General features: G+C 53.2%; 3 protein-coding genes across 7 annotated transcripts; 2 read left to right on the forward strand and 1 right to left on the reverse strand.

Moving 5' to 3' along the window:
- Nucleotides 1–374: 374 nt before the first annotated feature.
- Nucleotides 375–4,613, reverse strand: HDDC3 (HD domain containing 3). 4 transcript variants are annotated; one of them, XM_002825831.6, is made up of 7 exons: nt 4,430–4,613; nt 3,605–3,734; nt 2,378–2,856; nt 1,883–2,261; nt 1,509–1,564; nt 1,158–1,398; nt 375–861 (listed from the first exon to the last, which is right to left on the reverse strand). In XM_002825831.6, exons 4-7 carry the CDS (start codon nt 1,992–1,994, stop codon nt 731–733), a joined length of 540 nt encoding a protein of 179 aa, XP_002825877.1. In that variant the 5' UTR covers nt 1,995–2,261; nt 2,378–2,856; nt 3,605–3,734; nt 4,430–4,613; the 3' UTR covers nt 375–730. The 4 variants fall into 4 exon arrangements, with proteins under 4 accessions (XP_002825877.1, XP_063572388.1, XP_063572387.1 ...); XM_063716318.1 differs by lacking the exon at nt 2,378–2,856 and having other exon boundaries at nt 1,883–2,210; nt 4,430–4,559; XM_063716317.1 differs by lacking the exon at nt 2,378–2,856 and having other exon boundaries at nt 4,430–4,559.
- A 123-nt stretch (nt 4,614–4,736) lies between these two features.
- On the forward strand, nt 4,737–26,397 carry UNC45A (unc-45 myosin chaperone A; the record flags this gene model as incomplete). Its single annotated transcript, NM_001133911.1, is given in 20 exon segments — nt 4,737–4,775; nt 4,986–5,147; nt 5,388–5,424; nt 5,726–5,901; nt 9,812–9,904; nt 10,406–10,573; nt 12,538–12,706; nt 13,010–13,180; nt 16,616–16,787; nt 18,902–19,202; nt 20,085–20,179; nt 20,433–20,574; nt 20,946–21,086; nt 21,615–21,742; nt 21,953–22,019; nt 22,458–22,571; nt 22,804–22,919; nt 25,231–25,348; nt 25,457–25,612; nt 25,761–26,397. Coding segments are annotated over 20 exon segments (2,790 nt in total). The 5' UTR covers nt 4,737–4,769.
- Nucleotides 13,188–16,609, forward strand: LOC129050197 (uncharacterized). Of its 2 annotated transcripts, none has more exons than XM_054531890.1 (2): nt 13,188–15,392; nt 15,657–16,609. In XM_054531890.1, the coding sequence occupies exons 1-2, from the start codon at nt 14,503–14,505 to the stop codon at nt 16,453–16,455; spliced, it is 1,689 nt and encodes a 562-aa protein (XP_054387865.1). In that variant the 5' UTR covers nt 13,188–14,502; the 3' UTR covers nt 16,456–16,609. The 2 variants fall into 2 exon arrangements, with proteins under 2 accessions (XP_054387865.1, XP_054387863.1); XM_054531888.1 differs by having other exon boundaries at nt 13,188–14,831; nt 14,898–16,609.
- Nucleotides 26,398–26,429: the final 32 nt, after the last annotated feature.

The following is a 26,429-nucleotide window of genomic DNA, read 5'->3' on the forward strand; positions in this document are numbered from 1 at the left end:
TTTTAGTAGAGACGGGGCCTCGCCATGCTGGCCAGGTTGGTCTTGAACTCCTGACCTCAAGTGATGCGCCCGCCTCGGCCTCCCAAAGTGCGGGGATAACAGGCGAGAGACACCGCGCCTGGCCCCCCTTCCAACTTTCTTAACGGAAAAGGCTGCTACCATTTCTTGAGCACCTATGTTTCAGGCTCCATCAGGCACGTCACAGTCTAACCTGATAATTACACAACCCATCTCACTGACAAGGATGCCAGGTTCGGAGGGGTTGAGGCCCACAACCTGAGGGAGGTGACTCCGGGACACACAATTAGTCCTGCTTTGCTGAAGGACAGATATGCAGCCTACCAGTCGGAGGCTGGAGAAGGAGCAGTAGCAGCTTAAACCTTAACCCAGAGTTATTTTTATTTTCCATAACGTCTTAGGAACTAGTACTTACATAATCTCAAGTCCCTGAGGGGCCAGAGATCCCACCACGCAAAATAGCATACAGACCCAAGACTTGGGGAGAGGCAGTGAGTGCATCAGAAATGGATGGGTACATCTGATTCCCACACGCGGGGCTCAGCATAGTTAGCAGGAGACCTTCAGATTGAGAAAAAATGCAAGTCTTTGTTTGGCCTCTAATATCTGGGAAGGATGGAGGGAGCTCAGGAGGCACAGAAAAGATGGCGTATGAATCCTGTCCGGCCTGAACCAGGCTGGAGTTGTGCCTCTGGATAGCTTCAAGCACTGATCAGAGTGTCAGCCCCCGCTCCTTGAACAGATGCTTTAGAGCCTCTTCCAGTTGCCGGTTTGTTCCCTGAAGCCCCTTCACCACGTGCGCTGCCCACTCGAAGTATTCCTGGACTCGATGTTCTGACCATCCTGCATAAGAGTCGACAGAAACTTGCTAGCGTGATGTCAAGGAAAGCACTGCCTTTTCCCCACTTCCTGGCAAGCTTGGTTCAAGGCCATGAGTTCCTGATGGAATGAGCTGTCCTGAAAACTTCCCCTTGGCCCAGCTATTGTATTTTTACTGTATGAAAGAAGATCAGAGTGGTCCAGTAGGATTAATTTGGGAATTAAGAACGCCCAGGGTTTTTCAGGGGAACTGACCAACCTGTGTCTTCAGAAGGCGGCATCCCCCTCCCTTTTCCCTTAGAGCCCATACAAAAGCGTACCCTCTGGGGTGCAGCGATTCAGGTCCCTCAGATTGTACAGCTTGTCTGCCAGCTTCACCAGTTTGGCCCCGGGGCTACTGTGGGGCGCTTGCTCCACCTGCAGCCTCTTTCTCTCCAGCTTGGGCAGAGTCTTGTCATCTGTTACCTCCTCCACCAGGCGCCGCACTTGTGCCCCAAAGTGTAGCTCCACCTCATCCAGGGTGGTGTCTGTGTCCTCCACCGTGTCATGGAGCAGGGCCGCCTGGGGACAAGTTCCCACTCAGCCCTGAGATGTCAGCCAAGGGTTGCCCATTGCTGAATGGGGCTCCTGATCCCCATCCCAGGCTCCTGGCAGAGAAGGGGGAAAGTTACCTGTAACACCACAATGTCAGTGATTCCCGCCTCGTGGGTCAGGATCCGTGCCACACCTGACGGGGAGGGGCAAAGCAGGAAGTCAGGTCGGAGGTAGTCCCAAGGCGGTGTGTTGTGGGTTTTGGAGAGCCAGATGTGGCCCCTTGTGGACTCTCACTAGCTGGGTGACCTTGGTCAAGTCCCTTACCCTCTGGGAGTCAACCGACAAAGGCAACGATCATGCCTACCGTTCCAATTGTTATGAGGCTTAAACGGTATATCGCACTAAGCTTGGGACAAAATAGGTGCTCAATGAGGTGCACGCCCCCCACGTTTCCTTCCCAGTCCCCACCACCCAGGTGCCGCAGCCGGCGCTCCGCGGCCGATGCGCCCACCGATGGGGTGGTTGATATAGGGGGTCCCTTCGGGGTCCTTCCGCCGCTGCTGCCGGTGCTTCCGAGCCGCGAAGTCGGCAGCCTCCAGCAGCTGCGCCGCCTCGGAGCCCATCGTGCGGACGGGGCCGACGACTGCGGCCGCAGGGGCCGGGACGAAACGTTTACAGCACCCCCTGGCGCCGGGGAGGCCCGGGGATCGTGGAGGCTAATTCAGCGGGCCGAGGTGGGCCTGCCCCAGATGAATTCCTCTGGAGCTGACCTGCCCGGCGCAGAGAGCAAGTGATGTGCACAGCTGCCTTCAGCATCGCAGCCCCCAGCTCAGTGTGCTCTGTTGGGGGTGCAAGAAGAACATAAGCCTGGCTCTCTGGGAGCCCACAGTCTGTGGAAAAGAGGAAGACAGACAAGAAATAAGGCAGTGGCCTCACAGTGCTCTGAATCCAGGGTGGCCAAGGCTTAGGGGACTATGGGAGCGGGAAGAAAGGACAATCCACATACCCTCAGAGTCAGAGACAGCTTCTCCCAGAAGCTCCCCACATGAACAATCTTCAACCTGTAAAAGCTCTGAAAATTCTCCAAGTGTTCTAAAAATAGTTCTCCCTGTAGGGATGGGCCAGGTTCAGTGGGCAGGCGAGTCTACCTTTGGACCCTCCAGGAGACCCTAGGGCCTGACCTGAAAAATCAGAGCCTTCACTGGGAGCCCTGCCTAATTGCTTCAGACTTAGGCTCCCAGGTAGCTGTGACGTTTCTGCAGGAACTGTCTTTGTCCTCAGTGTTGCAGATGAAATTTGCCTTATCTTCTTATGCTATGAGAGCTCCTATTTCAGTCTCTAGGCATCTTCTGTGGGCCCCTGGGGTGATGAGTGTTGTCATTGCTGTCCTGGGAGCATGATGTTGTCAGGCCTGGGTAGGCACTGGGAGAATACTTAATTCTGCTGGCTGGTGGCCTTCTGGAGAAATTCCCTGCCTTAGGGCAGCTGAGGGGTAAGAGAGACCTGGTGATCCCTATAGAACTTCTCTGTGAGAGGGGGTTCCCTATTAGCTAAGTATACTCTAATCAGACAGGTAGCTTTTGTGTTCTGGCTGGTAGCTGGGGCAGATAAGGCTCAGGGGAAAGGCTAATGAAAGGAGTCACCCTTGGTTTTCAGCTAGTCTTGGTGGTTGCCATGTAGCAGAGGTTAGGGAGGGAAGCCCCATGTGCTGGAACTGAGGTCTCTGGGACCTGAAATAGGAGGGTCAGAATTCCCAGAGCTTCCATGGCAGCCTGGAAGTTGGAGAATGGGTAGAAACATATTTGGCTCTAAATGCTTGTTTGTTCTTCATACTAATGGCTCAGCTGCTCTCATCCCTCATTCTGTCCTCTAGTCCTTTGAGCCTTCTCTCCTTCAGCAGTTTGGCAATGCAGGCCCCACGTTTTCCAACAGGAGATAGAAACCAAGTCCCTGTCATGTCTCTTTAAAAGCCTGTGATAGAGAAGTTTCAGGCTCGTATTAATGGTGCCTGAGGGCCTTGGGGCTTTGACTTTTATTTCCTTATTGTCTGCAGTCATGGCCTAGAAAGAGAGATGTTGGGGTTCCCAGGACCAGGACAGAGGTGGTGGTGAACTCTCATGGGCATCCAGAGAAGGTCAGGCCCCTTGCTGACAGGCCTATCCGTGGGGCTACTGCTGCTCTTCAGCTGGGTGATCCTTGTCCAGCCAACCTCTCTCTCAGGTACAGCACTTACCCCTGTGGCCCACCTGCTTCCGGTGCTATGGGCTATTCCTGGGAACTGGAACTGATAGGGATGGGTGGAAGGGCGTCTTTTCTTCTGGTAGGGGCTGATCTCTTTTACTCTCCAGTAGGGATGGAGTGAGCTGTGGAAAGACCCCTCCTGCTTGTCTCTAGCCCCCCGACCTCTCTCTTCAGCTCTGGTCCACCACCCTCACTTGTGCCAGACCACCCGGGATGTCCATGGCCATCACTACCCTGGTTTCTTTTGCCCTCGTCTCTCTGATTCTCCAGAGGAAGCCTACTGCTGCCACCTGCAGGCTGCAGGGGGCTCCTGCTGCACCAGGGCTGAATTTGAGGCCCTGTACCAAGTCAATCTGTCCGCTCTTCCGCCCCCGCCCATCCTCAGGTGAGATCTCCAACCCCGGAGCCACTGGAACATCGACAGGGTGTTCCAGTATCTCGGGCTCTGTTCCTAAATTATGGGGTGGGAGGCTTGTAACTTACAGACTAGTGAAGGGACAGACCGCAACAGAAAATCATGTAGATCATGATTACAATTACAAAGGAGAAGTTCAGGGGGCTGTGCAAGCTGGTAATGGGGAGCCATCCTGAATCTGCCCATGGGTGGCTCTAGGATGAGCTCCTAAATTCGTATGCAAATGTGTGTATGGAAGACTACACTTATTTGGGGAGTTCTGAGCTTTCTCCGGACTCCCAGGGGTTCTGTACCCCCCGACAGAGCGCAGCAGCGAGAGCGCGGCCGGGGCCGGGATCCAGATACTTTTTCTCTCCCGCAGGGGCCCAGGCCCGCTCCTAGTGCTGGGCCTCTACAACCTACTGGTTGTGACCCTGATGACCGTAGACCTCGTGCACTTCTGCTGCGGTCGGGGCCGGAGTCCGGGCTGGAGCCACCGCAGGCCTCCCTCTGGGTCCTCCGCCGCGAGCTCCCTGCAGGTCTCTGCGGGGACAGCTTAGGCGCGCCCGGAGCTTGCCTGCACCTGCGATCCACAGCCAAGCGCCCCGCCCCTGCCCGGGCGCGCTCACTCCTTAGCCCTGCCCCTCTCTAACCCCACCTCCGACGCAAGAATTGGGCGGGGCAGCTCCCGGCCGCGTCCAGAGCCCAGACTCGCCCCGCCCCAGAGACTGCGCCTGCGCGGGCACGGGACAATCTCTCTGCGATGACTGTGAGTGGTTCAGGGACCCCCGAGCCCCCGCCGGCCATCCCCGGGGTGCGTACCCAACCCCCGCACCATCATCACCCCTTCGCACACGCCATCCCCGGCCTCCTTCTCCCCATCCATGAGACTTGCCCCGATCCCTCCTCTCCTCTCCCCTTTGCTCCCGGGCTCTGCCCCGAACCCCCTCCGACTTTTCCGCCCCCTTTCTCTCTACAGGCCAGCTCAGTGGAGCAGCTGCGGAAAGAGGGCAATGAGCTGTTCAAATGTGGAGACTACGGGGGCGCCCTGGCGGCCTACACTCAGGCCTTGGGTCTGGACGCGACGCCCCAGGACCAGGCCATTCTGCACCGGAACCGGGCCGCCTGCTACCTCAAGCTGGTGAGGGAGCCTGGCGCTCTTCCCCTCGCCTGCCCGGGCCCCGGTTCGCCCATCTAAGCTGATGCTTGGGCCCCAGCTGGGCATTCACGCTCCCAGGCCATCCCCGCTTGCCAGATGTCTTTTGCACCTCAGGGTGGTGGGGAATCGGGTGACCTTGGAGAGCGAGAGTACCCCTGCTGCCTGGTTAGTGCCCCGAGAGGGAGATGACCATTCCTTCAGGCTCCTGTCTTTCTCTTACAGGAAGATTACGACAAAGCAGAAACAGAGGCATCCAAAGGTAGGGGAATGGTGGGCCCTGGTGTGGAGCTGTAGGGCTTCTGTGGTGGGCAAGGACTCTGGGACCGCTGCACCATCACATTCTCCTCCTTTGGCCCCAGAGACACATCTGCCTTCTTTCTTTCCCACTGCCTCGGGCCTTTCCTTTTCTGCAGCTACCCTCACCTTTTCTGAGGCTGAAGCACCGAGCCCCACATTCGTCCCCCCACCTTCTTCTGGCCTTCCCTCGAGATCTTTCCCTACTGCTCTTGCCTGGAGACGGTGGCCTCATGGGTGCTGACAGCGCTCCTGTTTGTGCTCAGCCATTGAAAAGGATGGTGGGGATGTCAAAGCACTCTACCGGCGGAGCCAAGCCCTAGAGAAGCTGGGCCGCCTGGACCAGGCTGTCCTTGACCTGCAGAGATGTGTGAGCTTGGAGCCCAAGAACAAAGTTTTCCAGGAGGCCTTGCGGAACATCGGGGGCCAGATTCAGGAGAAGGTATGTGAGTGACCCAGAGAGGTGGAAGCATTGACCGGTGGTGAAGGGGTCTGGGCCAGGGGTGTAGACACAGTTCTCCAGACAAGAGATACTGATGGCAGGTGAACCTTGCCTGTGGCCAGGGAAAAGCAAATTAAGATGACAGCACGTTACTGTTGATTTGGAGGTCTGTTTGGCAGATATTTAAAAGTTTGTACACTTTTCGAGAAGGAGAGAGGCAGACACGTCAGTGGTGAGGCTGGGGGCCAAGGGCTCTCTGATGACTGCTGGAGGGTTATAAATCGGTACAGCTCTTTTGGAGAGTACTTTAGCATATCTATTAAATTTGAAATGAGTGTATCTTGTGATCCCATATGTCTACTTCTTGCTGTTTCTCTCAGAGAAACCTTGTCCACGTGCACAAGTAGACATATGTATGTTTATTTCAGCCTTTTTTGTAGTAAGAAAAACTTGGAACTTGCCTAAATGCCCAGCCATAGAGGAATGGCTGAATAAATTGGGTAATGTCCTTACTACAAACTCTTATATAGTTACTGAGAATAGGTAGATATACACATATTGAAATGGGAAGCTCTGGGACACTTGCTGAATGAACAAAGCAAAATAGGCAGGGCATGGTGGTTCATGCCTGTAATCCCACTGCTTTTGGAGGCCAAGATGGGACCATCACTGGAGGCCAGGAGTTTGAGACCAGCCTGGGCAACATAGAGAGACCCTGTTGCTACCAAAACCTAAAAAGTTAGCTGGGTGTGGTGGGACACCCTTGTAGTCCCAGCTACCTGTGAGGCTGAGGCAGGAGAGTCCTTTGAGCCCTGGATTTTGCAGTTACAGTGAGCTATGATCGTGCCACTGCATTCCAGCCTGGCTGACAGAGTGAGGCCCTGTCTCTTTCGAAAAAGAAAAGAAGAAGAAAAATATACAGATATAGTGTAATATCATTTATGTTAATGAGCCCCTACATAGCAAAACAATGCTATATTTTTTCTGTGGGTACACTTGGGTATGTAAATACAAAGGAAAATATTTAATTTTTTTTTTTCTTTTTTTGAGATGGAGTCTTGCTCTGTCACCCAGGCTGGAGTGCAGTGGCGCAATCTCAGCTTACTGCAAGCTCCGCCTTCCGGGTTCACGCCATTCTCCTGCCTCAGCCTTCCAGCAGCTGGGACTACAGGCGCCCGCCGCCACACCCGGCTAATTTTTTTGTATTTTTAGTAGAGACGGGGTTTCACCGTGTTAGCCAGGATGGTCTTGATCTCCTGACCTGTTGATCCGCCCGCCTCAGCCTCCCAAAGTGCTGGGATTACAGGTGTGAGGCACCGTGCCTGGCCGGAAAATATTTAATTAAATTAATAATTAATTAATTTTTTGAAATGGAGTCTTGCTCTGTTGCCCAGGCTGGAGTGCAGTGGCGTGATCTTGGCTCACTGCAACCTCCGCCTCCCAGGTTCAAGCCATTCTTCTGCCTTAGCCTCCCTAGTAGCTGGGACTACAGGTGTGCGCCACCACGCCCAGCTAATTTTTTGTATTTTTAGTAGAGACGGGGTTTTACCATGTTGGCCAGGATAGTCTGGAGCCCCTGACTTTGTGATCTGCCTGCCTTGGCCTCCCAAAGTGCTAGGATTACATGTATGAGCCACTGCGCCCAGCCAAAAATATTTTATTTTTTAAATTTATTTTTATTTTTATTTATTTGTGTATTTTGAGACAGGGTCTCACTCTGTCACCCATGCTGGAGTACAACTTCTGCCTCCCGGGCTCAAGCAATCCTCCCACCTCAGCCTCCCAAGTAGCTGGGACAAATGCATGTCACCACGCTCGCCTAATTTTTATATTTTTTGTAGAGACAGGGTTTTACTGAGTTGCCCAGGTGGCTGATGTTGAACTCCTAGGCTCAAGGGATCTACTCACCTCAGCCTCCCAACTTGCTGGGATAACAGGCGTGAGCCATGGCACTGGACCAAATATGCATTTTTGTTTCTTTATTTTTTCAGGAAAATATTTTAAAAGATATACGTCAAAATGATAACATTGTGACCCCTGGGGAAAGGAATGGGATTGAGAGGGCTTTCCAAAGGAGACTGCATCACCTGTTCATATTTTTTTAATAAAGAGAAATTGAGTAAAATATGTATATTTTTAAATTAGGAGAAAAGAATCTAAAGACCATTATGAGCTACAACCAAGCTCAAATTCACCAGATAATTTGATGTTAAAATGCTGACACAGTGGAAGCAGATAACATGATAGCAGACACCTCACTGAAATGTTGAAACCTGGGAAAGCAAATAGGTTTCCTCTCTCATTGCCAACTCTGATTGGCAGTGGCTGCCCAGAGTCCTATGTTGAGAAGAATTAGGAAGCAGATTGCCTGAGCCGAGCAGGGGAACGTGCTATGACTGGTTAGTCATGGCTGCCACAGATGCAAGAGAGGAAGGCGGGTGGTCCACATGCTAGGCTTGTGCCACCATCTATGCCCAGGACTCTAGGGGGTGGGGAAGTAGGCCTAGGATGATCTTGCCCATTCAGATTATTATTTATTTATTTATTTTGAGACAGAGTCTTATCCTCTCACCCAGGCTGGAGTGCAGTGGATCTTTGCTCACTGCAACCTCCACCTCCCAGATTCAAGCAATTCTCCTGCTTCAGCCTCCTGAGTAGCAGGGATTACAGGCACCTGCCACCACATCTGGCTAATTTTTATATTTTTAGTAGAGACGGGGTTTCACCATGTTGGCCAGGCTGGTCTCAAACTCCTGACCTCAGGTGATCTGCCCACCTCGGCCTCCCAAAGTGTTGGGATTACAGGTGTGATCCACCGTGCCTGGCTTCAGATTTTATTTATTTATTTTTTTGAGACAGAGTTTCGCAGTTGTTGCCTAGGTTAGATTGCAGTGGCGTGGCTGGAGTGCAGTGGATCTCTGCTCACTGCAACCTCCACCTCCCAGATTCAAGCGATTCTCCTGCTTCAGCCTCCCGAGTAGCTGGCATTACAGGCACCTGCCACCACACCTGGCTAATTTTTATATTTTTAGTAGAGATGGGGTTTCACCATGTTGGCCAGGCTGGTTTCAAACTCCTGACCTCAGGTGATCTGCCCACCTCGGCCTCCTAAAGTGTTGGGATTACAGGCGTGAGCCACCGTGCCTGGCTTCAGATTTTATTTATTTATTTTTTTTGAGACAGAGTTTCACAGTTGTTGCCCAGGTTAGAGTGCAGTGGCATGATCTTGGCTCACTGCAACCTCCGCATCCCGGGTTCAAGCGATTCTCCTGCCTCAGCCTCCCAAGTAGCTGGGATTACCGGCATCCGCCACCATGCCTGGCTAATTTGTTGTATTTTTAGTAGAGATGGGGTTTCACCTTGTTGGCCAGGCTAGTCTTGAACTCCTGACCTCAGGTGATCCACCTGCCTCGGCCTCCTAAAGTTTTGGGATTACAGGCATGAGCCACTGCGCCCAGCTCAGATTATTTTTAAAACAGTGAAAAGAGAATTCTAGAGCTAAAGGAAGTGTTAGCAACTACCTCACGATCTGCCAGCTCCCTGGCAGGATGTATAAATGCTGAGTTCAGTGCCATGGGAAGCCCATTCATGCTGCCACAACGTAGATGGCACCACTGGGAGTGGTTTGCCTCATAGCTGACAGGATACCTCCCCTCCCGAAAGGCACTACAGCATTGGCGCAGCCCCTGCTGCCCAAGCAGGAAATAGCTCAGAAAGAAAAACAGCTGCGGGAAATTTAGGAGGCGCTGCCAGGCAAGTCTCTTCCTGCCCAGGGTAGCTAGGTGCTAGCCCTGAGCCTGGACATCTTCACTGTGCCTCCCAGAGTGAGGAGCTGGAGACAGATGAATAGGGAGTGTGATGTCTCTGGCCAAGAGCCGTGATTTCTTCCATGCTTTGTTGGTTTGTCTAGGTGCGATATATGTCCTCGACGGATGCCAAAGTGGAACAGATGTTTCAGATACTGTTGGACCCAGAAGAGAAGGGCACTGAGAAAAAGCAAAAGGTATAGGCCCCGGGCTGAGTCAGTGAGTGAGCTCCCACTAGAGCCATCCATCCGTAGCACCACCCTTCACCCATGTAGGCCCCCGAAGCCCCTGCTGCCCTGCTCTGCCGCTGCTCCAGTTGTGCAGCTGGGCTCATGGGGCCTGGATGGGAGCTCTGAGGGTCTGGGGCTTTAGCATGAACCAAGGAAAGAGAACCAGTGTTCACAGAGTACCTTGTTGGCCAGGCCCTGTGCCAGGAACTGGGTGTACAGAAGTAACTGAGGCACTGTCCCAGCCGCTCAGGCTCTGCTGGGGATGCATTTGCTCTAACCATCAATCCCGAGAGAAGGCTCTTCCCTCTACTTACAGAGGAAGCTAAACTTCAAAGGGGTTATTTTGGCCACGGTCACTCAACTGTGAAGTGGAAGCAGAGAGGTCCGGGGCTCGGGGCCCCTGCTCACCAGTGCTGCCTCCTCTGCCACGTGCAGTATCAACATTATAATGTACTTCCTTTGACGTAGGCGTGTCAGAACCTGGTGGTGCTGGCCAGGGAGGATGCTGGAGCGGAGAAGATCTTCCGGAGTAATGGGGTTCAGCTCTTGCAACGTTTACTGGACACGGGAGAGACTGACCTCATGCTGGCGGCTCTGCGTACGCTGGTTGGCATTTGCTCTGAGCATCAGTCACGGGTAGGTGGAGTGGAGAGGCTGGTTACAGCTTCAGTCCCTTTGTCTGTCTGTCCATCTGTCCCTCCATCCACCCATCTGTCCATCCGCCCATCTGCCCGTCCATCCATCCATCCATCCACTCTTCCACCCTCTACCCCTTACCTTATTCTAAAAAGAACTTAGGCAGGTCATGGTGCCTCACACCTGTAATCCCAGCACTTTGGGAGGCTGAGGCAGGTGGATCACTTGAGGTCAGGAGTTCAAGACCAGCCTGGCCAACAAGGCGAAACCCTGTCTCTACTAAAAATAAAAAAATTAGCCGGGCATGGTAGCGCGTGCCTGTAATCCCAGCTACTCAGGAGGCTGAGGCACGAGACTTACTTGAACCCAGGAGGTGGAGGTTGTAGTGAGCTGAGATCGCACCACTGCACTCCAGCCTGGGTGACAGAGCGAGACTATCTCAGAAACAAAAGCAAACAAAACAACAAAAAAAGAAAAGGCAGAGTACAAGGAGATACATGTAACAAGAGAGAAAAAATAAAAATGGTGTGAAAAAGACCAACATAAATTAGGATGAAGTGGGGTAGAAAGAGCAAAAACAGCCTTGGGATACCCCAAGCACTTGCTTTGTCGGGGGCTTACAAGTGTGAGCCCCAGCTTTCCTGCAGCCAACTCACAAAAACACATTGGTCACTGACTCCTTCAGTGTCCATATGGCACAAGCAGGCTCATTGCCCAGAATGTGCCTGGCCACCACAGCATCTCTCTACCATCGAGACAGTGACCGGACACGTAGGGCTTGATCCCGACATGATTCTCAGCATGGATGGTGGTGGCCCAGCATGGACAGTTCAGCAAGAACAGTCCTGCTCCTGGGCCGGTGTGGTGAAGTCCATGCCCCCAGCTCTTACCTGAGCTGGCTTGCTCCAGGGGAGAAGGGACAAAAGACTAGACCCTTAGTTGCTTTTAGAGGAGCCCACAATTCCTAGATAGGGGTGGAACTGTGAAACAGTCAGTGAAATCTCTTTAGGCTAAGCTTGGGCTGCATTCTGGGTCTCCCAAGGCTAAGATTGTTAAAAGCATATGCATTCTGTTCCCTCCTGCCTTCCGGTCCATTCCAGTTCACAGTCTTGGCCAAGGACACTTAGCTGCTGAGTGGAAGCAGTCAGGATTTGGGCTCAGTGGACCAAGCAGGCCTTCTAGGGTTCTCCAGCTTAGAAACGGAGTGGAGAGGGCCGGGCGCGGTGGCTCATGCCTGTAATCCCAGCACTTTGGAAGGCCGAGGCGGGTGGATCATGAGGTCAGGAGATCGAGACCATCCTGGCTAACATGGTGAAACCCCGTCTCTACTAAAAATAAAGAAAATTAGCTGGACGTGGTGGTAGGCGCCTGTGGTCTCAGCTACTCGGGAGGCTGAGGCAGGGAAATGGCGTGAACCCAGGAGATGGAGCTTGCAATGAGCCCAGATCGTGCTACTGCACTCCAGCCTGGGCGACAGAGCGAGACTCCGTCTCAAAAAAAAAAAAAAAGAAAGAAATGGGGTGGAGAGGTCTCACGGGCCCATTCCGTGTATGTTACGTCGTCCACATCCCCAGGGTGTGGAAAGAACCTCAGGGTTTAGATTGGGGAAGAACTAGACCATTAAGCCTGGTGGTCAGGTAGCTTCGTCTAGGTATAGGTCTTTTTCTTGGGGAGACATGAGCTAAAGCAGCTGCTCCCAGGGCTGCAGTATACTATATCTTCTCTGGCACCAAGGAGAGGTAGTAGGGCATTGCTGTGTAATGTTTCCTTTAGAAAATCTTTCTAACAAAATTATCCTGCCATTACCCTGGGTCTTGCCATCCATTCTGTGTTGTTTTCACCTGGAGCTGGGCCTTCCACCCAATTCTCTCCTTCTGGCCATATCCTCTGACTCACAGTTAGGGATCTCTGTGGCTGCCCTTCACCAACTGGAAGCTTCCTTCTGTTTACCTCTCCCACCCCAGACAGTGGCAACCCTGAGCATACTGGGAACTCGGCGAGTAGTCTCCATCCTGGGCGTGGAAAGCCAGTCTGTGTCCCTGGCTGCCTGCCACCTGCTGCAGGTTATGTTTGATGCCCTCAAGGAAGGCGTCAAAAAAGGCTTCCGAGGCAAAGAAGGCGCCATCATCGTGGGTGAGTGGAAGCAGGTCTGGGGTCTTTTGGACGTTACTGTCATGGAAGGGATGGGACTGAGCCAGCCAGGCCAGTTTTTTGGGGACCAGACTTGCAGCTGCAGGTTGTTTGGAATACGGTTTGGTGACATTATTTTACTCTAGATTCTCAGCAGCCAAGGTGCCTCAGGACAAAGCTGGAGCTCAGTCTGGAGCCTGGGATGCGGATCCCCCCTTCCCTGTGTCTCCCTGGTTTGTTGGAGAAGTTGAAGGGTCAAACTGGGCTGGGCTGCTGTGGAGCCCACTGATGTCTTCTTGTTGCCAGATCCCGCCCGGGAGCTGAAGGTCCTCATCAGTAACCTTTTAGATCTGCTGACAGAGGTGGGGGTCTCTGGCCAAGGCCGAGACAATGCCCTGACCCTCCTGATTAAAGCGGTGCCCCGGAAGTCTCTCAAGGACCCCAACAACAGCCTCACCCTCTGGGTCATTGACCAAGGTAGGTGATATAGTTCACAGAAACTTGCTTCGGCAGCTGAAGCTTATTTATCCTTAGGAGTAATAAGTTGTGAGTGGGGCCAGGCATGGTGGATGACACACTTTGAGAGGCAGGGGGTCACTTGAAGCCAGGAGTTTGAGATCAGCCTGGGCAACATAGCGAGACCGTGTCTCTGTGAAAAATTAAAAAAAAATTATCTGGGCATGGTGGTGTGCATCGGCAGTCCTAGCTACTCCAGAGGTTGAGGTGGAAGAATTACTTAACCCTGGGAGGTCAAGTCTTCAGTGAGCTATGATTGTACCACTGCACTACAGACTGGGCAACAGAGGGAGACCGTGTCTCAAAAAAAAAAAAGAAAAGTTGTGATTATCTCCAGCCATGTGTCTGCACTGAAGTGCGTCCTGTGGCCCAGGAGGATGCTGGAGCTGAGAAGATTTTCCAGATCAATGGGATTCAGCTCTTACAACACCTACTAGACACAAGGGCTACCCTTAGGGGGCTCAAAGTTAGACTCTTCTATCATATGTGTGTGCAGATACATGCACATTGAGCGGGCCTGCAAGCAGGTTAGCAGAGAGGCTGGATTAGCTTTCTGTATCTTTTTTTTTTTGAGACGGAGTCTCACTCTATTGCCCAGGCTGGAGTGCAGTGGCGCGATCTCAGCTCACTGCAGCCTCCATTTCCCGGGTTCAAGCAATTCTCCGCCTGAGCCTCCCGAGTAGCTGGGATTACAGGCACACGTCAGTATGCCCGGCTACTTCTTGTATTTTTAGTAGAGATGAAATCTCACCATGTTGGCCAGGCTGGTCTTGAACTCCTGACCTCAAACAATCCACCCACCTTGGTCTCCCAAAGTGTTGGGATTACAGTCATGAGCCATTGCGCCGTTTTTTTTTTTTTTTGAGTGAGCATGTATTACTTCTATATTCAGAGGAAAAAATAGCGGTAGATATATCAATTCATCTCTCTTTTCCCCTTAAAGATAAGTAAGAGCTGGGCGCGGTGCCTCATGCCTATAATCCCAGCACTTTGGGAGGCCAAGGTGGGCAGACCACGAGATCAGGAGTTTGAGACCAGCCTGGCCAACATGGTGAAACCCTGTCTCTACTAAAAGATACAAAAAATTAGCCAGGTGTGGTGGCACGCACCTGTAATCCCAGCTATTCTGGAGGCTGAGGCCGGAGAATCACTTGAACTCAGGAGGCGGAGGCGGCAGTGAGCCGAGATCGCGCCATTGCTCTCCAGCCTGGGCAACAGGGCAAGACTCTGTCTTAAAAAAAAAAAAAAAAAGATAAATAAGAAAAGCTTTGCAAAGGCCTTGCATGAGCAGGGCCTTTCACAATGGTCCTATGAGGTGTGGATGTTGTGTTTACAGCTTTCCTATGAGGTGTGGATGTTGTGTTCACAGCGGTCCTATGAGGCGTGGATGTTGTGTTCACAGAGATCCTATGAGGTGTGGATGTTGTGTTCACAGAGATCCTATGAGGCGTGGATGTTGTGTTCACAGCGATCCTATGAGGCGTGGATGTTGTGTTCACAGCGATCCTATGAGGCGTGGATGTTGTGTTCACAGAGATCCTATGAGGTGTGGATGTTGTGTTCACAGAGATCCTATGAGGTGTGGATGTTGTGTTCACAGCGATCCTATGAGGTGTGGATGTTGTGTTCACAGTGATCCTATGAGGTGTGGATGTTGTGTTCACAGCGGTCCTATGAGGCGTGGATGTTGTGTTCACAGGGATCCTATGAGGCGTGGATGTTGTGTTCACAGGGATCCTATGAGGCGTGGATGTTGTGTTCACAGGGATCCTATGAGGCGTGGATGTTGTGTTCACAGGGATCCTATGAGGTGTGGATGTTGTGTTCACAGCGGTCCTATGAGGCGTGGATGTTGTGTTCACAGTGATCCTATGAGGCGTGGATGTTGTGTTCACAGGGATCCTATGAGGCGTGGATGTTGTGTTCACAGGGATCCTATGAGGCGTGGATGTTGTGTTCACAGGGATCCTATGAGGTGTGGATGTTGTGTTCACAGGGATCCTATGAGGTGTGGATGTTGTGTTCACAGCGGTCCTATGAGGTGTGGATGTTGTGTTCACAGGGATCCTATGAGGCGTGGATGTTGTGTTCACAGGGATCCTATGAGGCGTGGATGTTGTGTTCACAGGGATCCTATGAGGCGTGGATGTTGTGTTCACAGGGATCCTATGAGGTGTGGATGTTGTGTTCACAGTGATCCTATGAGGTGTGGATGTTGTGTTCACAGTGATCCTATGAGGTGTGGATGTTGTGTTCACAGGGATCCTATGAGGTGTGGATGTTGTGTTCACAGGGATCCTATGAGGTGTGGATGTTGTGTTCACAGCGGTCCTATGAGGTGTGGATGTTGTGTTCACAGCGGTCCTATGAGGTGTGGATGTTGTGTTCACAGTGATCCTATGAGGTGTGGATGTTGTGTTCACAGCGATCCTATGAGGTGTGGATGTTGTGTTCACAGCGATCCTATGAGGCGTGGATGTTGTGTTTACAGCGGTCCTATGAGGTGTGGATGTTGTGTTCACAGGGATCCTATGAGGCGTGGATGTTGGGTTCACAGTGATCCTATGAGGCGTGGATGTTGGGTTCACAGTGATCCTATGAGGTGTGGATGTTGTGTTCACAGGGATCCTATGAGGTGTGGATGTTGGGTTCACAGCGGTCCTATGAGGTGTGGATGTTGGGTTCACAGCGGTCCTATGAGGCGTGGATGTTGTGTTCACAGGGATCCTATGAGGTGTGGATGTTGTGTTCACAGTGATCCTATGAGGTGTGGATGTTGTGTTCACAGTGATCCTATGAGGTGTGGATGTTGTGTTCACAGCGGTCCTATGAGGTGTGGATGTTGTGTTCACAGGGATCCTATGAGGTGTGGATGTTGTGTTCACAGGGATCCTATGAGGTGTGGATGTTGTGTTCACAGCGGTCCTATGAGGTGTGGATGTTGTGTTCACAGGGATCCTATGAGGTGTGGATGTTGTGTTCACAGGGATCCTATGAGGTGTGGATGTTGTGTTCACAGTGATCCTATGAGGTGTGGATGTTGTGTTCACAGGGATCCTATGAGGTGTGGATGTTGTGTTCACAGTGATCCTATGAGGTGTGGATATTCTTTTCCCCTTAGTTTTACAGATAAGGAACCTCAAAAGCTCCAGAGCATTTGGCCCCAGGGGCAGGGCTGGCATGCAGGCCTCACTTCTGAGGTCCTTCCCGGTCCTACAGCTGCCTCCCTTAGGTAGCAGATCAGCTAAGCAGATTCTCTGGGCTGCCCTGGACGCAGTTGTCAGAACTCTGTAGCCTTCTTGTCTTGCTTTTCTCCACATCTCCTAGGAAGCCTCTTTCTTTTACTTGTAGGGGTTGGAACTAGTGTTCTACTGTCTAAACGGGGTGTCTTTACAGGTCTGAAAAAGATTTTGGAAGTGGGGGGCTCTCTACAGGACCCTCCTGGGGAGCTTGCAGTGACCGCGAACAGCCGCATGAGCGCCTCTATTCTCCTCAGCAAGCTCTTTGATGACCTCAAGTGTGATGCGGAGAGGGAGAATTTCCACCGACTTTGTGAAAACTACATCAAGTAAGGAAGTCTGTTTCACCTCCCATTGCCAGGGATTCTAGCGAAAAAGTTCTGACTCCTTGAGGAGGGGCAGAAATCAAAGGTTTCCAGCAGAAAGAGTACTCTTGGGGAGGACTAGTTGGGGGCTGGACGAAGGGAAAGTGGCCCAAAGGCCCACTTCCTGCTCCAAAGTGGCCTCCCCAGGGAGGTTCTTTCTCAAATCAATGTTCCAATAATGCAACAAACGCCATCAAGCACGTACTGGGTTTACCAAACACTTCCTACGCATCTGTTCCCACACAGATGAAACATGACAGTCCTTTTTTTTTTTTCTTGAGACGGAGTCTCACTCTTGTTGTCCAGGCTGGAGTGCAATAGCATGATCTTGGATCACCGCAACCTCCGCCTCCAGGGTTCAAGCGATTCTCCTGCCTCAGCCTCCTGAGTAGCTGGGATTACAGGCATGCGCCACCACACCCAGCTAATTTTGTATTTTTAGTAGAGACAGGGTTTCTCCATGTTGGTCAGGCTGGTCTCGAACTCCTGACCTCAGGTGATCCGCCTGCCTTGGCCTCCCAAAGTGCTGGGATTTTTTTTTTTTGAGATAGAGTTTCGCTCTTGTTGCCCAGGCTGGAGTGCAATGATATGATCTTGGCTCATTGCAACCTCCACCCTCCCAGGTTCAAGCAATTCTCCTGCCTCAGCTTCCCAAGTAGCTGGGATAATAGGCACCCACCACCACGCCTGGCTAATTTTTGTATTTTTAGTAGAGATGGGGGTTTCACCATGTTGGCCAGGCTGGTCTCGAACTCCTGACCTCATGCCTGAAGTGATCTGCCCTCCTTGGCCTCCTAAAGTGCTGGGATTACAAGCGTGAGCCACTGTGCTCGGGCGACAGTCCATATTCTTTTTTTTTTTTGAAACGGAGTTTCGCTCTTGTTGCCCAGGCTGGAGTGCAATGGCACAATCTTGGCTCACCGCAACCTCTGCCTCCTGGGTTCAAGCGATTCTCCTGCCTCAGCATCCCGAGTAGCTGGGACTACAGGCATGTGCCACCCCACCCAGCTAATTTTGTATTTTTAGTAGAGACGGGGTTTGTCCATGTTGGTTAGGCTGGTCTTGAACTCCTGACCTCAGGTGATCTGCCTGCCTTGGCTTCCCAAAGTGCTGGGATTTTTTTTTTAAATTTTTTGAGATGGAGTTTTGCTCTTGTTGCCCAGGCTAGAGTGCAATGGTATGATCTTGGCTCATTGCAACCTCCACCCTCCCAGGTTCAAGCAATTCTCCTGCCTCAGCTTCTCAAGTAGCTGGGATTATAGGCACCCACCACCATGCCTGGCTAATTTTTGTATTTTTAGTAGATGGGGTTTCACCATGTTGGCCAGGCTGGTCTCGAACTCCTGACCTAAGGTGATCACCCACCTGCCTCCACCTCCCAAAGTGCTGGGATTACAGGCGTGAGCCACCGCGCCTAGGCGACAGTCCTTGTTCTTAAAGGAGATTATAGGTCAGGTGCGGTGGCTCATGCCTGTAATCCCAGCACTTTGGGAGGTGGAGGCAGGTGGGTGATCACCTTAGGTCAGGAGTTCGAGACCAGCCTGGCCAACATGGTGAAAACCCATCTCTACTAAAAATACAAAAAATTAGCCAGGTGTGGTCGTGGGTGCCTGTAATCCCAGCTACTTGGGAGGCTGAGGCAGGAGAATCGCTTGAACCCAGGAGGTGGAGGTTGCAGGGAGCCGAGATCATGCCATTGCACTCCAGCCTTGGGGACAGAGTGAGACTCTGTCTCAAAAAAAAGAACATAAAGGAGCTTACAGCTGTTGGGGAGAAAACTGCTGATAAATTATGAAATAAGCGGAATCATTCCAGAGCTTAAGTCCAGGAAGGGACATCAGTGGTGGTGTGGGAGTAACTGCGTTAGATACTATGTCAGGGAAGGCTCAAGTGAAAGTGTCGATAAAGAAAATCGGCCATTACTGTCCAGGTGGAAATGTCCTAGTTCTCCCATTGGCAGCTTTCCTGCTGTTTCTGCCCAAGTAGTGCAGGTGCCTGGCCAGTGGAGGGGAAGGGTGGGGAAGAAGAGTCCCTTTATGTTGGCCTTGGTGTGACAGCTGTCACCCTGTGCCCCTCAGGAGCTGGTTTGAGGGCCAAGGGCTGGCCGGGAAGCTACGGGCCATCCAGACGGTGTCCTGCCTCCTGCAGGGCCCATGTGACGCTGGCAACCGGGCCTTGGAGCTGAGCGGTGTCATGGAGGGTGTGATTGCTCTGTGTGCCTCTGAGCAGGAGGAGGAGCAGCTGGTGGCCGTGGAGGCTCTGATCCATGCAGCCGGCAAGGCTAAGCGGGCCTCATTCATCACTGCCAATGGTGTCTCGCTGCTGAAGGACCTATATAAGCGCAGCGAGAAGGACAGCATCCGCATCCGGGCGCTAGTGGTGAGACGGTGGGCCTGGGGTGGGTGGGCAGGCAGCCAGGCAGGCGTCCTGGTCCAGCCGGTGTTGCAGGGTGCGGCCCCAGCACACTCTAGATGAAAATAAGGAATACTGTAATTCCAAAAAAATTAGCCAGGCTTGGTGGTGCATGCCTATAGGTGCAGCTACTTGGGAGGCTGAGGCAAGAGGATCACTTGAGCTCAGGAGGTTGAGGCTGTAGTGAGTCACGCATGTCACTGCACTCCTGCCTGGGCAACACAGCAAGACCCTCTCTAAAATAAATGAATGAATGAATGAGATTCTGGGCTTTCTTGTGGCCAGAGAAATCGGCATGGCTCCTCCCACCATGGGGCTTAAGGCTGGGCCTACAGTGGTCATGCAGTGTTCCTGGGAGCTGGTGATTTGGGGGTTTGGGGACTACCTGGCCCTCCATGAGCCTGTTGTGGCTGTGCACCCTGTGGAAGCTGGTCTTCCTCCCTGGGGCACTCAGTCCTGGATTTCTCCATCCCATAAGGATTCTGGCTGTGGCTGAAGCACCTGTCCTCTCCCCACATGCCTCTCAACTCCACCTGCAGAGGGCTTCTTTGTGCGACATGGAAGGAAACAGAGCCATTCTCAGTGTGGCCTGGGAAGGGGTGGGGCCCACGACTGTCCAGTGGCCAGCGCATCAGTGTCTGCAGATGCTGTGTCATGCGGCCACCCCAGTACCTGATTTTGCTGCCACATGCTCTAGGTGGTGGTCTGGAGGGAGAGGGTGCTGATTTGTCTGTGTAGCCTCCAGGGGGCCATGGCAGAGTGCCAGGGAGGGAGTCCAAGCCAGGTGTAGAGGAGCTCAGCTCCTGCCTCCTTCCCCAGAGGCCAAGTGGTCTTGCCCTCTTTCTCCAGGGACTCTGTAAGCTCGGTTCGGCTGGAGGGACTGACTTCAGCATGAAGCAGTTTGCTGAAGGCTCCACTCTCAAACTGGCTAAGCAGTGTCGAAAGTGAGTCATCTGGCCTTGCTGTGGTTCCCCACCTGCGGGATAGATCTCAAGACACGAGGGTCTGTGTGGGGGTTGGGGCCTCCTCCCTGTCCTGCTCTCTGGCTCAGGCAGAGGCTGCAGTCTGGATCCTGGTACGTGAACTGCTTCTGTACGTTCAGGGGATGCCCAAACCCTTGGATTTTCCCCCTCGGCCTTGGTGTACCCCTCCCTACCCCCAATCCTGAGGGTCGTCCACTATGCTGCATGTCCCCAGGTGGCTGTGCAATGACCAGATCGATGCAGGCACTCGGCGCTGGGCAGTGGAGGGCCTGGCTTACCTGACCTTTGATGCCGACGTGAAGGAAGAGTTTGTGGAGGATGCGGCTGCTCTGAAAGCTCTGTTCCAGCTCAGCAGGGTAGCTCTGTGGTTCCTGCTGTCAGCCTGGGGACACTGTCTAGGATTAGAGCTTACCAGGCTTTCTCGGCAGGGCTTGGCCAATGGGGTCTTTTGACCCCAGGGAGGAGGGCTGGTGGCTGAGTGGCTGCTCTGTGTAGTGTGGGCATGTTGGCCAGCACCAGTGGTGTTAGCAAGGACGTTCTTCTTGGAGGAACTGGGGAGGTCAAGTTTGTAAGCTCCCAAAGTCTGGGGCCTGGGGAGTTTCCTGAATTCATCCTGTACCCAAGGGTCCCAGCTGAGGGTGGAATTGGGGGCCTGGGCCTGGGCCGCATTTATCTGAGTACTGCTCTGCCCCGGGATGCCCATGTGAATGCCTCTGTGTCCTGGCAGTCGGAGGAGAGGTCAGTGCTCTTTGCGGTGGCCTCGGCGCTGGTGAACTGCACCAACAGCTACGACTACGAGGAGCCTGACCCCAAGATGGTGGAGCTGGCCAAGTATGCCAAGCAGCATGTGCCCGAGCAGCACCCCAAGGTGAGGGGCCGCCAGAGGGGCTGGAGGGTTCCCCACCATGGGGACAGCTAACCCAGGGCATCCACAGCAGAACAACCTCCCTTTTTTTTTTTTTTTTTTTTTTTTTTTTGAGACAGAGTCTCACTGTCTCCCAGGCTGGAGTGCAGTGACGTGATCTCGGCTCACTGCAAGCTCCGCCTCCCGGGTTCATGCCATTCTCCTGCCTTACCCTCCCGAGTAGCTGGGACTACAGGCGTCCGCCACCATGCCCGGCTAATTTTTTGTATTTTTAGTAGAGACAGTGTTTCACCGTGTTAGCCAGGATGGTCTCGATCTCCTGACCTTGTGATCCGCCTGCCTCGGCCTCCCAAAGTGCTGGGATTACAGGCGTGAGCCACTGCGCCCAGCCAACAGCCTCCCTTTTAAGCCAGTTTGTTTCCCTTTGTTTGGCTGTTTTATTTCCCAGTTCCTCAATTGCTGCTGTGAGAAGGGTCCCCCTTTCTCTGTGAGTCCACCCAGACCCCTCTCCTAAGCTGCCTCCTCCCCCAGGACAAGCCGAGCTTCGTGCGGGCTCGGGTGAAGAAGCTGCTGGCGGCGGGCGTGGTGTCGGCCATGGTGTACATGGTGAAGACGGAGAGCCCTGTGCTGACCAGTTCCTGCAGAGAGCTGCTCTCCAGGTGAGCCAGGCTTGGCGAGAGCCAACCTTTCCCAACTCCTGAGCCTCAGGGCTGCGGATGTGGCTCCAGACGGTGCAGGTTCCAGTGCTGTGGGCCTCTTAGAGCGACGAGGGCTGCCTGCCTGGCTGCCGTCCTTGCTGAGCCCAGGAGTGGAGCGTCTGCCTGCCAGAGTCCCAGAGCCGCCTGCCCACCACCACCTTCTCCCCACAGGATCTTCCTGGCTTTAGTGGAAGAGGTAGAGGACCGAGGCACTGTGGTTGCCCAGGGAGGCGGCAGGGTAAGCTGGTTTACACACCCCTTCCTGATGGCTGAGCCATCAGCCTATAAAACATGACTCAGCAGCTGCCACGCCAGAGCTGGGTGTTAGATGCGGGACAGAAAAACATTATTAATGGCCAGAGGAACATCGTTCCACTGAGACAGTGACGCGGAAGCGGGCAGGCTGCTTGGCCCCTCCACACTGGTGGCTGTGAAGGTCCTAGGCTCTACTATCCCTTTGTCTCATTTACCTCCATGGCCCTGGTGCCCGGCACAATCCATGTCCAGCCCTTATTGGGTGTTTCAGGAAGTGTTTGGATGCAGAGGGTCTGCACAGGGAGTCAAGCCTGGGGAGAGGGAGGAGGGTGAGGGGGGCACAGTCAGGGCCCGGGAGCCTGATGGTTGGGGTCTTACACTCCCAGGCATGTCCTGAGCAGTGATGGGCTTGTTCCTACAGGCGCTGATCCCGCTGGCCCTGGAAGGCACGGACGTAGGGCAGACAAAGGCAGCCCAGGCCCTTGCCAAGCTCACCATCACCTCCAACCCCGAGATGACCTTCCCTGGTGAGCGGGTACGTGTCTTCCTGCCCCGGCCTTTCCACTCCTTCTGTCCCTGATGGCCTGTGGGCTGGGCTGTAGCTCCCCTTTGGGACCAGCAGGAAGTTTCAGCTTTGCCAAGGCCATGGGCAGGGAGGACAGCCTGAGACAGCAGTACTCTCTTGGGGGTGGGCTCCTCCCTGCAGGGTTGGTGGGGCTTGTGGGGGCTGCGGCAAGTACCCCTGACAGGTGGGGTGCACATTGCAGATCTATGAGGTGGTCCGGCCCCTCGTCTCCCTGTTACACCTCAACTGCTCAGGCCTGCAGAACTTCGAGGCGCTCATGGCCCTAACAAACCTGGCCGGGATCAGCGAGAGGCTCCGGTAAGGTCCCTTGGGACTGCGGGGCCTGGACCAGGCATCAGGATTTGGAATATCCCCCACAGCAGTTTACACATTGGGAAACACTCCTTGGTCATTGGCTTCTGTGAGCCTCACAGTGACTGCTCCGCATCATTAGAGAGGAGGAGACAGGCCAAGAGGCAGCACGGCACGGCAGACTCTAGAGTCAGACTGCCTCACTTCCCTGATTGCAAATGGGTTACCTCAAGCAAGTTACTTAACTGCTCTGTCTCAGTTTCTCCCTCTGTGAAATGGGATGATTATAGTACCTACCTCATGGCATAGTGATGAGGAGAATAAAATGAGAAAATACACTTAAAAGTACTTACTACATGGGTACCTGGCCCCTAGCATTGTGCCATATCAGCATATTTTAGGTTTTTTTTTTTTTTTTTCTTTGAGACAGAGTCTTGCTCTGTCGCCCAGGCTAGAGGGCAGTGGCGCGATCTCAGCTCACTGCAACCTCTGCCTCCCAGGTTCAAGCGATTCTCCTGCCTCAGCCTCCTGAGTAGCTGGGATTATAGGCGTATGCCACCGCACCCAGCTAATTTTTGTATTTTTATAGAGACGGCGTTTTACCATGTTGGTCAGGCTGGTCTAGATTTCCTGACCTTGTGATCCGCCCACCTCAGCCTCCCAAAGTGCTGGGATTACAGGCGTGAGCCACTGCACCCGGCCAGCATGTTTTAGTTTTATTACTAACTGTGACTTTGAACATATTACTCATTACTTAGCCCGTTTCCTATTCTGCCAAACAGTAGTGATGATGATCACACTTGCACCTTTACTATAGGGCCATGGTGAGAATTAAGTAAGATGATCCAGGTGCCTGGTCAGGGTAAATACTCAAATGAGGTCGGGCATGGTGGCTCACACCTGTAATCCCAGCAATTTGGGAGGATGAGGCAGGAGGATCACTGGAGCCCAGAAGTTCAGGCCAGCCTGAGCAATGTAGCAGTACCTCGTCCCTATTTAAAAAAGAAATTAAAGAGAGTATCAGGAAGAATAGCTAATGGATGCTGGGCTTAATACCTGGGTGATGGGATGATCTGTGCAGTAAACCACGATGGTACATGGTTACCTATGTAACAAACCTGCACGTCCTGCACATGTACCCCTGAACTTAACAGTTGGAAAAAAAATTAGCAAGGTGTGGTGGCGTGCACCTGTAGTCCCAGCTACTCGAGAGGCTGAGGCAGGAGGATCACTTGAGCCTGGGGGGTCAAGGCTACAGCAGTGAGCTGTGATCATGCCACTGTACTCCAGCCTGGGTGACAGAGTGAGATCCTGCCTCAAAAAAACACAGAAACAAAAACCCTCAAATGTTAGGTGTTAGCCTCACCATCACGACCACCCTGGTCTTCTACATCCTAATTTTGAGCATTTTCCACAATCCTCTGCTATTTCCTAGGCCTGGTTAGAATGCTAAGATGCACTAGTTCATACCTGGTGCAAGAGGGTCCTTGGACATTGCCAAGGGAAATCCTCAGCCCAGGACTTGATTGCATGAGGGTGCGGGTGCAGGGGTGGAGCTGATGTAGAAACTCTGATGATGCTGCCGGTGTTAGTCTGTTCTTGCATTGCTGTAAAGGAATACCTGAGACTGGGTAATTTATAAAGAAAAGAGATTTAATTGCTTCCTGGCTCTACAGGCTGTATAAGCGTGGCATCGGCATTTGCTCAGCTTCTGGGGAGGCCTGAGAGAGCTTTTACTCGTAGTAGAAGGCAAAGCAGGAGCAGGCACATCACATGGTGAAAGTAGGAGCAAGAGACAGTGGGGGGAGATGCCACTTTTTTGTTTTTGAAATGGAGTCTCCCTCTGTTGCCCAGGCTGGAGTGCAGTGGCGCAATCTTGGCTCACTGCAACCTCCACCTCCTGGGTTCAATCGATTCTCCTGCCTCAGCCTCCCTGAGTAGCTGGGACTACAGGCGCGCACCACCACACCCAGCTAATTTTTCTTTGTCTTTTTAGTAGAGACAAGGTTTCACCATGTTGGCCAGGCTGGTCTCGAACTCTTGACCTCAAGTCATCTGCCTGCCTCGGCCTTCCAGAGTGCTGGGATTATAGGCGTCAGCCACCACGCCCGGCTGAGATGCCACACACTTTTAAATAACCAGATCTCACGAGAACTTACTGTCACGAGGACAGCACCAAGCCATGAGGGACCCATCCCATGACCCAGTCACCTCCAACCAGGCCCTACCTCCAACATTGGGGATTATAGTTCAACATGAGGGTTAGAAGGGAAAACATCCAAATCGTATCCCTGCTGCTTCCTCCTGTGCTCTGCAGGCAGAAGATCCTGAAGGAGAAGGCTGTGCCCATGATAGAAGGCTACATGTTTGAGGAGCATGAGATGATCCGCCGGGCATCCACGGAGTGCATGTGTAACTTGGCCATGAGCAAGGAGGTGAGGGTTGGTGTGGGTGCTCATGACAGGCGGGGATGCAGAGGTACCTGTGCCCTGGCTGGGCTTTACACCCAACTGACTTGGTCCACTCCCCACATCTGGCCACAGGTGCAGGACCTCTTCGAAGCTGAGGGCAACGACCGACTGAAGCTGCTGGTGCTGTACAGTGGAGAGGATGATGAGCTGCTACAGCGGGCGGCTGCCGGGGGCTTGGCCATGCTTACCTCCATGCGGCCCACGCTCTGCAGCCGCATTCCCCAAGTGGTCAGTGCCTCTTCTCGGTGCGGGAGGAGGGACGGACCAGGAACTCCCAGCAGCAGCTGAAGGGGGCAGTCCTAGGGTGTGTGGGTGTGTCCCTTGCCAAGGTTGAGCCTGTTGCCCGGGGGTCATATCTACCCTGTTTTTCTCACAGACCACACACTGGCTGGAGATCCTGCAGGCCCTGCTTCTGAGCTCCAACCAGGAGCTGCAGCACCGGGGTGCTGTGGTGGTGCTGAACATGGTGGAGGCCTCGAGGGAGATTGCCAGCACCCTGATGGAGAGCGAGATGATGGAGATCTTGTCAGTGCTAGCTAAGGGTGACCACAGCCCTGTCACAAGGGCTGCTGCAGCCTGCCTGGACAAAGCAGTGGAATATGGGCTTATCCAACCCAACCAAGATGGAGAGTGAGGGGGCTGTCCCTGGGCCCAAGGCTCATGCACACGCTACCTATTGTGGCACGGAGAGCAAGGACAGAAGCAGCTTTGGCTGGTGGTGGCTGGCATGCCCAATACTCTTGCCCATCCTCGCTTGCTGCCCTAGGATGTCCTCAGTTCTGAGTCAGCGGCCACGTTCAGTCACACAGCCCTGCTTGGCCAGCACTGCCTGCAGCCTCACTCAGAGGGGCCCTTTTTCTGTACTACTGTAGTCAGCTGGGAATGGGGAAGGTGCATCCCAACACAGCCTGTGGATCCTGGGGCATCCGGAAGGGCGCACACATCAGCAGCCTCACCAGCTGTGAGCCTGGCCTGCCCCTGCTATCAGGCCTGCCCCTCCAATAAAAGTGTGTAGAACTCCACTGTGTGCCCTGTCCTTGGGCAG

Source organism: Pongo abelii, chromosome 16 (assembly GCF_028885655.2).
Source record: "Pongo abelii isolate AG06213 chromosome 16, NHGRI_mPonAbe1-v2.0_pri, whole genome shotgun sequence".
NCBI classification, from domain to species: domain Eukaryota; kingdom Metazoa; phylum Chordata; class Mammalia; order Primates; family Hominidae; genus Pongo; species Pongo abelii.